This window comes from Eschrichtius robustus, chromosome 7 (assembly GCF_028021215.1).
Source record: "Eschrichtius robustus isolate mEscRob2 chromosome 7, mEscRob2.pri, whole genome shotgun sequence".
In the NCBI taxonomy this organism is placed as follows: domain Eukaryota; kingdom Metazoa; phylum Chordata; class Mammalia; order Artiodactyla; family Eschrichtiidae; genus Eschrichtius; species Eschrichtius robustus.
This window is the reverse complement of record NC_090830.1, coordinates 4,460,246-4,474,334: the sequence shown is the minus strand read 5'-3', so window position 1 is coordinate 4,474,334 and position 14,089 is coordinate 4,460,246. Positions and strand designations below refer to the sequence as shown.

Here is a 14,089-nt window from a genome sequence, read left to right as displayed (position 1 = left end):
GTGCCTGCCCACTGGTGTGTGGAACTGTGTGTTGTCCCTCTGGTTGACAGGGCCACGTCAAGGGGTGTGTTTAGAAGTGGCTGTGAGCTCAGTACCACTTTAGGCAGCCTGTCTGCTGATGGTTGGGGCTGTGTTCCCCCTTTGCTGGTTGTTTGGCCTGAGGCATCCCAGCACTGGAGCCTGCAGGCTGTTGGGTGGAGCCAGGTCTCAGTGCCAAAATGGCCACCTCTCGGACAGCTTGTGCCTATCAATATTTTATGGGGCGTCCACCTCCAGTCTCCTTGTCCCCCGCTCTGCACCACAGCCAACCCACACCTCCCCAGGAGACCCGCCACACCACACAGGGTGGTCTAGCCCAGGTTCCTGTGGAGTCACTGCTTTGTTCTGGGTCCCAGTGTACGTGAAATCTTGTGTGCACCCTCCAAGAGTGCAGTTTCTATTTCTCCCAGTCCTGTGGAGCTCCTGCACTCAAGCCCTGCTGGCCTTCAAAGCCAAATGCTCTGGAGGCTCCTCCTTCTGATGCCAGACCCTCAGGCTATGGAGCCTGACCTGGGGCTCAGAACTATCACTACTGTGGGAGAACCTCTGGGATATAATTATTTTCCAATTTGTGGGTCTCTCACCCAAAGGGTATGGGATTTGATTATATCACGGAAGCGCCCCTCCTACCGACTCGCTGTGGCTTCTCCTTTGTCTTTGGGTGTAAAATATTTTTTTCATCTTTTCCAGTTATATGCCCAGAAGTGGGATTGCTGGATCATATGCTAACTCTATTTTTAGTTTTTTAAGGAACCTCCATACTGTTCTCCATAGTGGCTGTACCAATTTACATTCCCACCAACAGAGTAGAAGGGTTCTCTTTCCTCCACACCCTCACCACCATTTATTGTTTATAGACATTTTGATGATGGCCATTCTGACTGGTGTGAGGTGATATCTCATTGTAGTTTTGTTTTGCATTTCTCTGATAATTAGTGACTTGAGCATATGCTCATGTGCCTATTGGCCATCTGTATGCTTCTTTGGAGAAATGTCTATTTAGATCTTCTGCCTATTTTTTGATTGGGTTGTTTGTTTTTTATTGTTGTATGAGCTGTTTGTATATTTTGGAAATTAAGCCCTTGTCAGTCGCATTGTTTGCAAATATTTTTTCCCACTCTGTAGGTTGTCTTTTCATTTTGTTTTTGGTTTCCTTTGCTGTGCAAAAGCTTATAAGTTTGATTAGGTCCCATTTGTTTATCTTTGCTTTTATTTCTATTGCCTTGGGAGACTGACATAGGAAAGCACTGGTACAATTTACATCAGAGAATGTTTTGCCTATGATCTGTTCTAGGAGTTTTATGGTGTCCTGTCTTATATTTAAGTCTTTAAGCCACTTTGCATTTATTTTTGTGTATGGTGTGAGGCAGTGTTCTAACTTCATTGATTTACATGAGCCTGTCGAGCTTTCCCAACTCCACTTGCTGAAGAGACTCTTTTCTCCATTATGTATTCTTGCCTCCTGTGTCAAAGATTAATTGACCGTAGGTGTGTGGGTTTATTTCTGGGGTCTCTGTTCTCTTCCATTGATCCATATGTCTGTTTTTGTGCCAATACCATGCTGTTCTGATTACTGTAGCTTTGTAGTATTGTCTGAAGTGTGGGAGGGTTATGCCTCCAGCTTTGTTCTTTTTCCTCAGGATTGCTTTGGTAATTCTGGGTCTTTTATGGTTCCATATAAATTTTAGGATTATTTGTTCTAGTTCTGTGAAAAATGTCATGGGTAATTTGATAGGGATCGCATTAAATCTGTAGATGGCTATGGATAGTATGGCCATTTTAACAATATTAATTCTTCCAATCCAAGAGCATGGGATACCCGTCCGTTTCTCTTACTGTGTCTCCCATTAGTATAACTGAAATGAAAGGGACCAAGGAACAGGAAGAACTGGATGATACAGTCCTAGCCCACAGTGGAAGGTGAGAAGGGTAGAGAATAGATATGAGAGTGGGCTAAAGGGAGATAACCAGCTCTATTCTAAGGAAAACGCAGGCAAGAGGACCTGACTAGTGAACTGTGTCTGGGTAAAAAAAAACTAAAGCAGAAAAAGAAACAAGATGCTTTTGTACCAATGTACATGGACAACATTCATTTTAGATCTAAATTCTGGCATACTTTAAAGAAACATTCAACATATTTAACCAGTGTTGTTAATCCAGTTTTCTCTTCACCAAGCCACTTCTAAAATCCAGTAGGCATATAATGGATGTGATTTCAGCCATAAGATTTCTAATTTCACTTTGGTTTTCCTGATCAGGAAATTTATTATGTAAAAGACCTCTGAGGTTTGTAGCAGAGCATCCTTACCTTAGGGTCAAGGCTAAAATTTAGCCTTCTATAGGAAATGTTAAAAGACGCATTCTCCTTGATCTGATGGTAGGATGGATGAGCACTCAGGCTTTTAATAGTAGACAGTTGACCTTTAGGCCTATCACCATTAAACTCTGTAAATCTGTAGCTTTACCACTGTCGTACCAAGCAGTGACCATTTATTTTCTCTTGCAGAGAACATCATGGGAATGCTATGCAGCCCTCTGTCAAGGATAACAGTGGTAGCCATGGCTCTCCTATCAGTGGAAAATTAGAAGGCATCTTCTTCAGCTGCAGCACTGAATTCAATACTGGGAAGCCACCCCAGGATTCACCTTATGGAAGATACAGGTTTGAGATTGCAGCAGAAAAACTTTTTAACCCCAATACTAACTTATACTTTGGGGACTTCTACTGTATGTACACTGCTTATCATTATGTGATTCTTGTCATTGCCCCTGTGGGATCACCAGGAGATGAATTTTGTAAGCAGCGCCTTCCTCAGCTAAATTCCAAGGATAATAAATTTTTGACCTGCAGAGAAGAAGATGGGATGCTGGTTTACCACCATGCCCAGGATGTCATTTTAGAAGTCATTTACACTGACCCTGTGGATCTTTCTCTAGGCACCGTGGCAGAAATCACTGGTCATCAGCTCATGAGTTTATCTACTGCAAATGCAAAGAAAGATCCCAGCTGCAAAACCTGTAATATTAGTGTCGGACGTTAATGCCCACTTTTCTTATTCTTAGTCCCCTTTCTTCCCTTAGGAGCATTGATCCTCTGTTGTCCATTTTCATCACCAGATGTTTTCCACTGAAGCATGCACATGCCGCTCTCACCAAAAGCAAACTGCCACTTACCAAATTTCATTCAGAGCTGTTTTAGTGTTTCCTATTCCCTACCCTTCCCCCTCCTTTCAATGCTGAAATATCCTAAGTTGTCCTTCTGACAGACACTCTGTTGCCTAGATGCTGCAATGTTTTAATTTTTCCTTTATGCCAAACATAACCAATTATATAAACTGCTTTAGCAAAGTACAAAATAATGGAAAATAATGGCTTATAAATGGTGTTTAAATATGCACTCATTTTAATCTACTGAGCAAATATTGGGATTATTCCAAACCGCATGAAAGGGTGTAATTGCAGCATGAGTTAAATCTTGAAGCCTAGAATTGTCAGCACTTCCAACTTGTTGTTTGACAGTGTTATTTATGTTATTTATATTAGCTAACAGGAAACAACTACTGTGTTTCAACATAATAAATATAATAGAAAAATATTTTATTTGTATTGTATAAAATATTTACAGTCTTATAGAATATATAGAGTTACATTTTAACAGCAATTGTATACATGTCACGAAACCATTTTCCCTTATCAAAGATGTAGTTTGTAAACCTCAAATAGTTGTGTATCTATCTATCTGTTCTGTTACAAATTTATGAAGGACATTATGCTGATTTATAAAATATCAGGTAAATACAGAGAAAACAATAAGCCTCTGAAATAGTCTGCTTCAGAAATAGTCAATATTCTTCCCATCCAAACTATGTGAAAGTGTGAATTTGTTCAACATCATGCTTAAACATTACAGAAAAGAGAAATATAAACATGGTTGGTACAAGAGAAAATGTGGACCTTTTACTTATTTTTACAAAAGCAAAAGTAATAAACAGGTGGTTGGTTTAGTACAAAATGACAAAACTGCACACGCTAAAGTGGATGAAGCAAATAAAATATCCTGGCTTCTTTCCCAAGGTGTTGTAGCAACAATGTCTAAACCTTTCATTTTATACAGAATGGAGAACAACTATATAGTTCATGGGAAAGTTTTTTGACTTCACAAAGTATAGACCTTGGAACATTAAAAAAAAAATTTCCAATGGAAAAATAGTTATATAATCTTATAGTAAACAAAGATTAGCAATCATAACTATGATCACATTAGATTATATACTAGACACATCTATCCAAAATACCTATTTTCAAATTTTAATACAATATTTTATTTTAATATAAACATCTGTTATATAGACAAAGATAATTCACAAAGTACATGCTATCAGAATGAACTTTGGTAATCAGAAATGTAAAATTTTAAGTAACAGATAAAATAATGTGCTATTTTTATATAGAAATAAAAAATTATCAGTGACACATTCTAGTATATTTTAGGGTGCTGAAAGCCTAGCAAATTTAAGGAACAAGGTAGTAGATTTTTTTTTATCACTTAAAAATCTATTAGAAGTCTCAAATAAATTACATTCTTACTAGCTGTATTCCTTCCTACATAAAATAAAGTTTCTTTTCTTCCTCTTACTGATTTTTTAAAATTATGCTCTTTTCCATATGTCAATATAAGTAATCTTTGGACACTAAGTAGACTTTCTTAACCAGTAGCCCATTTAAACAGGTGGATGCTTTGTGTTATTTAGATTTGATAAAATAGATGCTTTCTGAAATAATTATATTGACTGTGCATTTTCTCCCTGGCATGGAGAAGGCTGAATTTTATCTTCCAATTATACCGTTCCTTGTTGTATCTCCTCCCTTTTTAATCCCTTCTACTCATTTATAATTACACTTGCCATCCATTCTTAAAAACAGCTAATACACTAAAGTGCTTCAATTTTCATCTGTCATAACTACTTAGCAAGAACGGCAGAGGAAAATAGACTTGACTTATCTTGGGTCAAAGTGATCACAAACATTTCCTGAACCTCAAATAGTTTTGGCCACATCTTGCTTGCTGATGAGGACCTCTAATAGTCTCAGTTTGGCTTTTATATGCTTGTATTCATAGTACTCATCTGCCATTGGTATCCTATCTTCCTTTTGTGGACTTCTGCAAAAAAGAAAATATCGTCCATTAGTTAATAATGAACCAAGTCATTAGAAATCCTTTTCTAACTCTTATTACATGAGAAAAGTACAGGGTAGCAGTTTCCAGTTGATTTTTTCATCATGTCTTTTTTTTCCCTTCCCTTTTACCTTCATTCACTCCTTCTTCCACGTGTTACTAGGTTTCAGTATAACAGTACTCTGAGAAGTTAAATATTCTAAGTGTTTTGCAAACATATCCAGTGCATAAACATATAACGTTGGGGCAAGTGAAAAGTTCCGAGGGAAATAAACAAAAACCAGAACCCTCAAGGCATTCTTATCTAGTCATTCTCCCATGATCCATGCCTGTGTAGAATGTTCAGCCCTTACGGTGATAGTTGTATTTTAAAATATCAACCTAAAGATACTACAGAAATTACATTAACAGAAATAACTTATAAATTTATGGTAATAGGAGAAGAAACTTAAGTAGTTACCTTACAAACATGAAATATTTCTAAGTTTTCCTGTAATTATAATACCTAACTCTGCTAATGTATAGTAGAATCAGAGTTTTTTTAAGGAATCTGAGTCTACATTCCAGTGGCTCTCTTTGCACACTAATTGTACTAAGACTAGGCATATGATGATGCACATATTTTTATACATATGCCTTCTAACTACCAGATGTTCTTGACACTTACTTTGAAGAATAATTGGATAGCATCTGGAGTTAAAACCATTGCCTTCCCAGAAAAATACATTGCCAGGATATGTTTTCTAAAGGAAAGTAGTTACTTCAGGATCTCAGAAGGGTCTTTCCTCCTTTGTTAATAAAGATGGCCAATTGCCTTTAAAATATTTCCACCCATGACTTTGAAATACAAGGGGTGGGTACACAGGTGAAGTCACCACAATTCCCACTGAATATAAATACAGATACTCTCCAATATTAGTATGGCTGAAAACACTTAATATTTTACCTATACCCCTTCTCTTTTCCCAGTACTGATAAAGATATATTTATATTACTTCCAAATAAAAGAACAGCTAATCTATAAAGATCCCCTACGAATGTAGTTACCTACTTATGTTGTAACACTACATATACTGCCCTGAAATTTCTAGTTCAGGACTCAGAACAGCACACAAATCTTTAGACAGGGTTCCTCTTCAACGTTGTCTCAATTATTTAACATAACTGCCTTGCCTCCCTTCAATATTCTGAGCCAAACTTATCATTACTGGGTGTCTAAATACCACCTTAATTTGTGTAAACATATCTAAGTGAAGAAATGTTCTAATTTATAGGGAAATACTATAAGCCATTATGCAATTGTCCCTGGTCCTGCATACTCCGTTTTGGCTAATAAACAAGAGTTCATTGGCCAGAGTGAAAATTTTTGCTAAGTATTTCCTTAAGCAGTTTTCTCATTATATAAAACATACTAAAGTGTTTAGCACCATTCCTGGCTCATAACTGTTAATGTCATATCTAGATAATTATGCTTCTCACATGGTGAATGTCACCAAGAACACTTATAGTACCTTAAAATTTTTAGTAATCCATTTGCATGGTTATTTTAGCTATTTACAGTTAACCCTTCCCAACGAAATGTTTTAGGAAAACAAGATCCATATTTCCTAGCCATTCAACTATTTGATTTTACTTGTAATATAGCACTACTTCTGCATTTAGTTTAAGTGTATTACCACAAGAGGGCATATAACCTCAATCAAGTATTAGGCATATCTGAAGTGAGTTTAGGACTCACTGGTGCATTAGAGTACTATACACATAACATAACTAACTACCCTGTATGTCAAAGGCATGCCAAGTACCAGTGCAGACCCATTTGGCAGGACTAGTAACACACTGGAAAGTTCTCAAACTCTTTAAAGTAAATTTCTGGGTTCAGATAGGTTAAAAAAAAAAAATGTAAAAGTTGTATGGAAATTTTGTAAAGGAAAAAATGGAAATGGAAAAAGAAAACAAGAAATTATGTTTTATATTCTAAATTTAACAACCGTGTAACATTTCTCACTAGATAATATCAGCAGAAAGGTAAGTAACTTGGACTTATAACAGTCAACTTGAAGATTCCACTAGAAAACTAGGTGGATTACACCTGTACTTGCTAAATGCAAAAAGTTTGAGAGGTCCAGTCCTAGCGAACAGCCCTGGAGGACTGAAATAGAAAGTTACTGACTAAGAGGTGAGTAGACCAAACTTGCAGGATGCTTTTAGAAAATAGTCTCTTCTCCATCAGGGCAGCCCTCAGGCTGCTGAAATCAAAGCAATTCAAGAAAGGCAGATACCTAGATGGAGAAGAATACTGAGGAGCCAGTGTATCACTGACTCCTACCTCTGCCACCCTAATAACTCTGTGACTTTGGGAAAGTTACACCCTTTAAAATTTTTTTAAAGACTGGTGTCCCACACAACAACTATAGCTTCCCAAAGTATCCCAGGAACTCTAATTATTTCCTCTTACAACTGTGGAAACAGGCTCAGGATAGCTAATTGGCTTGTCTCTGTCTCTTCCAGAAGTAGATTAATAATCCTTTTCTCATGATTTCATATATATGCATATATATAATTTTGTTCACAATACACCAAAATTTAGAAGCAACTAATGGAGTGCATAGTGAGACTGGGTTGACACAGAAAAAGAGAGGATATAGCTAAACATTTATTTAAGGGATAGAAAGAATAGGAATGAACTCTTGACCAAATCCTGAAATAAAATAATTAAGGGCAGATCCTGAAGCTTAAAGAATATATTTAAAGCAAATGAAGAATTATTTAATAAAGTAGGGAGTAACCTGTGGAACTAAGTAACCCGAGAACAAAGAAGTTATATGGGCTGAAAAATCAAATATTATAGTTTTTTTTTTTTTTTTAAGGTTTAGGTACATTCAATTGTAATGAGATTTATTATGCAAAGTTAGGGATTTGGGGAGTTCATCTTTTATTTTTTAAAGCTTTGATGTCTCATACTTGATAGCTACAGCCTCCCATAAAACATACCCAATAATGGTACTACCCAAATGTTGCATTAGACAAATCCTGGGTCTAAGTCACTTTGGAAATTATTTGTCTTGTATAAAGTCACTGTTCTGAAAACATTACAGCTCACTCTTAACAGCAGTTCTCTAGGAAATATTAGCTTAAAAAATATCTCTGCCCACACTTACCTTCCTGTTTGTTTAAAAAACTGTTCCTCAAATTCTCTTAAGGCTTTCCGAAGTCTCTTCTTGTCAGCCCTAGTTTCTCGGAGATGGTCAAGAAGTACAGGCCTGTATCAGGTAAAATATATATGCTCTGGCATAACTGAGAGCTCATCATGAGCAGAGTTACCTATTTAGCAAAAGCATATTATGATACAGAAGTGTTCTGCCTAAAAGTGTATGACACGTGTAGAGCATGACCACAGGGGAGCACATCACCGAGGACATAACTTGATGAAAATAATGTCCTAGGAAAATGGAAAGGGCAGACAGGAGGCAAGCAGACTGAGTCCATTATAAAAAGTGGTGAGGGTAAAGGCCACATGAATGCATGAGGGAGAGACAGACATTTTGGAGGAATACTCATCAGCATTTGGTGATAGACTAAACGTAAGAGGCACAAAAGGGAGAGATTTGAAAGAAAATTCGACCCTTAATCTAGAGTATAGGGGGAATGGCAAAACCCTTGGGAATGAAACAAAGACCCAGAGAAAGCTATAATTACGTCACAGATTCTACTCACTTCATTCTAAGACAAGAGAGAAAAGTCAGATACTTCAGAGCAGGAATTTTTATCTGGGGAACTTGTGTCTGGTTCCAGAAAGTTTGTGAACTCCCTGAAATTATATATGGGCGTTTTCTAAAAAGTAAAAGATTCCATTGCTTTCAAAAAAGTCCAACATCCCCCAAGAAGTTAAGAACAGCTGCTTTAGAACAGCCAGCCAGCCAGCCAACCAACCAAGAAAGAAAGAGAAGAAGAGGAGGGAAGAAGAAAAGGAGAGAGGGAGCCAGGGAGGGAGGGAAAGAGGAGGAAAGGGAGGGAAGAAGGAAGGATTGATGTTCTGCTTCCAAACAGGTCACTCTTCTCTGAGCTGAAATTAGGGTACCAACTGATATAAGCACACTAAAATCTCAGCTTGCAACTTAGTGCTTGGTCTTGCCTCATACTTATGGGGATTCCATCCCTATCTTGGGGCATGTACTCACCACACTATTATACATGTTAAAGAAAATCTCATGATCTGGCCTGTAATATACAAACCAAAGAAGGCCAAATGATCAAGAGGAGTGCCAGCTACTGAATAATGATAATAACAATAATGATAATACTAATGAAAATGCAAACGACTCCTGACTGAGTGGCCATTAGGAGGAAAAAGGTCAGCTCATTTACTTAAGTCCCAATCTGGAGAAACCATTTTATCTAAATAGAATAGACTAGGATAAAGGCCCTGACAACTGCTGACCCAACACAGGATCCCAGTTCCTTTTGGTCCAGCATTTTCAAAGGCCAACTCCGCTTTACACACTGCCAAGCATTAGACTGGTGCCAGACCCTGCTGAAAAGATGTGCAAGTGTAGCAAATGGACCATTAGCATTTATGACATCTTTGGGACCTTATTGGGAGCCTTTGTTCCTCATGGTTTTGTCTTCTCAATTTTCCTGTTAAAAGGATAACCAGATTATGCTTTCTGCCGGATAGCATTTTTTAGAGCGTGTAATAGCTCTTCTGAATTTTGTGTGTACGGACATGTAATGTCCCCCAGACCAGAAGGAGTTAAAAGGAGACTCCACACTTAGGATTCACACTCACATGGTGGCCTCATGTAAATTGGACATGGAGAGAGCTGGTTGTTTGATTTCTTTCTTTTCATCTGGTAGCAGGAGCCTAACAGGCTCAGTCTCATTAGAGTAGGTGAGGTGGTCGCCAATAGGAAGGTGGGATGCTGGGTTTGGCAGAGAAGGTTGTTGGCTTCCGTGTGGACAGTCTTCATCAGAGTCTTCTTCCTCCTGCTTATCATAGGAAGAATTAAAGTTACAAAATGCTAAGTGCCTCTTGAGGAAGCAAAAACAGGAAGGGGAACCATAAGTAGACACAATGAAAACAGTAGATGATCCCTGTGCCTACTGAGAACCAAGAAGGAGGCAACCAAGAGGAACTCTTGCTCAGTTGCATCAAAAAACTTGCCGAAGTTAATGAGCAAAGAAGCACCCATCCTGGGCTAAAATGCTCACCAAGCTCAGATCTCTCTGCTGGGCCAAAGCAGGCACAGACATCTAGGATATGTTCCAATCTGGGCTGCATTGCCTAGTAATTCTTCCCTTTCACCCAGGCCTTCTGGGCCCCAGCTTCTTAACAGTTATATGGGTTAGGGTGAGATGGACCGGAGACTTCTTTTGTCATCCAGAAATACCCCAAATCAGGTCCTGGTGTGGGCCACTTTCAGATACAGAGAATACTCAGATAATTGACAAATTCAGGGAAGAGCTCTATGAAGGCCAAAACAAAATGGAGTTACTGCTTAACCTGTTCAGATAAGCTTATCACAACCAAAAGATTTCCTTGCAAGGATATCTGAAAATCATACCCCATTTTAAATTATGCGTCCTTAATTGGGAACTTTCGAAGAGTATGAATCACTATTGTCTTTGTCTTTAGAGTTGTGGAAATGTAAATGTACTGAAGTATACTTAAATTTGAATTTGTTAATATTTCTTTTAATATTGATATCTTGTTCTAATATTGATGGAGTAGGGTCTGTGGTGCTTTTCAAGTTCTGTATTCCCATAAATCATTCTTTATTAAAAGCAGTCTAACTCAGTTTCAGTATTCATATTTTCTACTGAAATAAATCTACTTATATCTTGCACAGAGATGGTCAAATGGTACCAGAAACAAATGCTGCATTATATCAAGGAACATACTATCAATTTTCTTATTAAAGGAGAAAAATTAACAACACACACACTAGAACAGCTCTGTTCTGTCTAGCTGTGTTGTTGTAAATTAGGTAATGCCAAACTAAAGCCCATCATTTGTTCTCCCCACCCAAGCAGTGAAAGCAAGTGTAATAACTGGCTTCAAAAATAGAATTGCTATCTATTCCTGTTTCACAATAGTTTTAATTAGCAGCCACCGTTAGGTGTAGTATTGGAGTTGAGGGAGACCGCGTTTCTACTTTGTGAAATAACAACTGGCCTTGTTAGCAGCCTATCCTGCAAAGAAGGCTCCTTTATAACTCTCATGGTGCTGCCTCCCTAACTAAACATCAATACAAAGCACAAGGGCAGATTTCTAGTTAATGCAAACATCCCAACTTACAATTGTTGGAATAAGGGAAGGCGTGGACAAGATTTGCTTGATAATTCTGTATCTGTCATAAAGAGGCTTTATGAGGTTCTTGTCTTGCTTAGTTACCTGGAAAACATGAAATTAATTATTGTTCCTTTCTCGAACAAGAATGAAAACACATCAATGTCTTTAGCAGGCAAAAAAAAAAAAAAAAAAAAAATTTTTGAAGCCTCTAAGGGATTACAATACTAAAATGCAACAGTAATTTTAAAAAGGTAAGTCATTTATAAGACACTGTATGAAGCACACGCCAATTTTCTTCTAGGAAAGTTTCTTAAAGGATAGGTCCAAGTTTAGAAATACGTTTTTAAAGCTTACTGAAGGAGTCCTCAATGTTTAAATGGTAAGGAGCCTGTTCTTTAATTACTTCTTCATTCTTAAAAAACCAATGGGTGATCCAAGAGCTATTGATTTTTCTTCTGAAACATGTATTTTATCTGACTTTCAAGATCTTTATATCCACAGACACCAACCTTGTCCAGGTCTTCATCACTACATACTTGGATTTATATGCTAGCTTACTGGCTAAATCTGACATAAACTAAATATTTTGGATAAAACAGTTAACCTCTCTGAATTCTCAATTTCCTACCTATACAACAAGGAAGTTGGAGTTAAAAAGTTCCTTCCAACCAAAAAATTTCATAACCTCTTGTTTACTAATGTATTCTATTACCCTGCTGCTCTTTGACTCATCCCTAAGCACCATTTTTAACATGTCACAAAGTACATAAAATTTTAAATAGTTTCCTACTTATCTATTAATCATCTACCTACCTACCTATCCCAACCTATCTACCTCTCCAGCCAAAATGACCGAACTCCTCTGCTTGCCTTCGTTTTCCTCCCTGATGTGTGTCCTGCATTAAGTTTTCTACATATTTACTACACACAACCTCCTTTTCATTCCAGTCCAATGGTTCTCACTCAGCAGGTAGTGGGAAGGAAATGGTAGAAATAGCACATAGCATAATTGCCCAAGTGTCCTATCTGACTCTGCCTTCCAGATCCCCTCTGAGAATCCTGAAGGAAAAGAAAATGGCTCAAGCAGGTATATTTTTTAAGCTTTCTAGTCATTCTCATGCTGCCTTACCCCATCCCAGTTGAGAACCATTCTGGCCCATATTGATCTTCCTTTTCTCTGAACTTCTCTGTGTCTCACTGTCTGGGCCTTAACTGTTTTCTGTGTTTCAGTCTTGTCTGCCCAAATAAATTATATCACATATTTCTTCAAATTCTCACAGTACCCAATGTATCCCCTTTCCTACTACCCATCTAACAACCCAGGTTCATATGCAAAAGTAGTCTAATTTTTAGAGGTCTTCATATAAATTCCACAGGCTATATAACCCAAGGCTCTTTTATTTTCAGTAGAAAGAAAGACCACCTCTCTCTGTAGAGCATTTTAAGTATTGGTTAAGTAACTCCAAGAGCCTTTCATTTTCTAGCTCAATCATTCCTTAAACATTTTCTTAGTCATGACACATTTTTACACAGAAAATAAAAAATTCTTTCATGTATTTCATGGGATTTTAATAGGTGACAAAGAAAAAGAAATCTCTAAGTTCAGAAAACACTCAAATAATGTTTTTTATTCAGTATCTTATTGGGACTTACATTCCAGAGAAAGCACTTCAGAAAATGATGCATTTAACTATTATTGGCATCTCTATTGCAGTTTGATTTTTTTAATTTATTTTTAGTATATTGTCCGGATTCTAGAAAAGCTAAATTTAGTCTTAAAAGAGAAAAAGAAAAGAGTGACCAAAAAGCAAGTAAGAATGATGAATGCCATTATAAAAAAGTTCCTTCCACAGATGCTAGATAAAAGTCAGGGTACAGGTACAACGTATGGCACTCATCTTTCACTCTCATGATTCTATGATTTTACTTTTAGGATCATTATTAAAGTAATCCCCAAAGACAGATGTGAGGGTTCAATGGCCGTAAGTACAGGACTTCAATGCCGTAAGTGCTTATCCTCAAATATATGTGCACAGGAAGGCACGCTGCCTGAAGAAGAAGAGTTAGTGGTGAGATTACGTGCCAGGAGCTGTCTTCTACTCAGGGGCCTACGGACACCAGCTATTATGAGGCCTGCAATGTCAGTCTTCATGGTGGAAAATGAGTCAAGATGTAGGCTCTGCAGGATAGGTACCTCAAATCTAAGGGGCAGAAATACATTAGACTTTGCTATTCCTCGGCCACTTTCTACTAAGAATCAGACCATTCTTTCCTCTTAATTCAATGGCTCTGTTTCTGAAATGCATCCTCCCCCCCCTAATTCTGCATATTGGTGGCTGACTGTGGTATGTTAGTAGTATCTAACTTATGATTTTTATTTAAATGGGGAAAACAAGGACTGTGTTGAATAACCTGCAAGAGCCAGAGAGAGATATCCAGCGCATGAATGGGGTTGTCAGATTTTAAAGATAAATATAAGGAGATAAACCCCAAAGCTAATTATCCTTACTTCCTGCTCCTCCATTTTATATGGCATCAGAAGAAATGAAACTTAAAGGAGGTTGAGCAAGAAGGGACTGTGC

At 37.6% G+C, this 14,089-nt stretch overlaps 2 protein-coding genes across 5 annotated transcripts in view; one reads left to right on the top strand and one right to left on the bottom strand.

Annotated features, from left to right (window-relative positions):
- Nucleotides 1-3,689, top strand: part of PHYHIPL (phytanoyl-CoA 2-hydroxylase interacting protein like) — an 89,575-nt gene extending 85,886 nt beyond the window's left edge. The window contains exon 5 of the mRNA XM_068548829.1: nt 2,546-3,689. Coding sequence (XP_068404930.1) covers nt 2,546-3,080 — 535 coding nt within the window. The 3' untranslated portion in view covers nt 3,081-3,689. The remainder of the gene's footprint in view (nt 1-2,545) is intronic.
- Nucleotides 3,690-4,509: 820 nt separating this feature from the next.
- The window catches only part of FAM13C (family with sequence similarity 13 member C), a 131,372-nt gene continuing 121,792 nt past the window's right edge, over nt 4,510-14,089 (bottom strand). For 3 of the 4 annotated variants that reach the window (XM_068547502.1, XM_068547500.1, XM_068547503.1), the window contains 4 exons: nt 11,514-11,609; nt 10,005-10,204; nt 8,377-8,478; nt 4,510-5,200 (listed from right to left, as the gene is read on the bottom strand). In XM_068547502.1, the coding sequence (XP_068403603.1) occupies nt 5,077-5,200; nt 8,377-8,478; nt 10,005-10,204; nt 11,514-11,609 (522 nt within the window). In that variant the 3' untranslated portion in view covers nt 4,510-5,076. The remainder of the gene's footprint in view (nt 5,201-8,376; nt 8,479-10,004; nt 10,205-11,513; nt 11,610-14,089) is intronic. The other variant, XM_068547501.1, reaches the window with a different exon arrangement.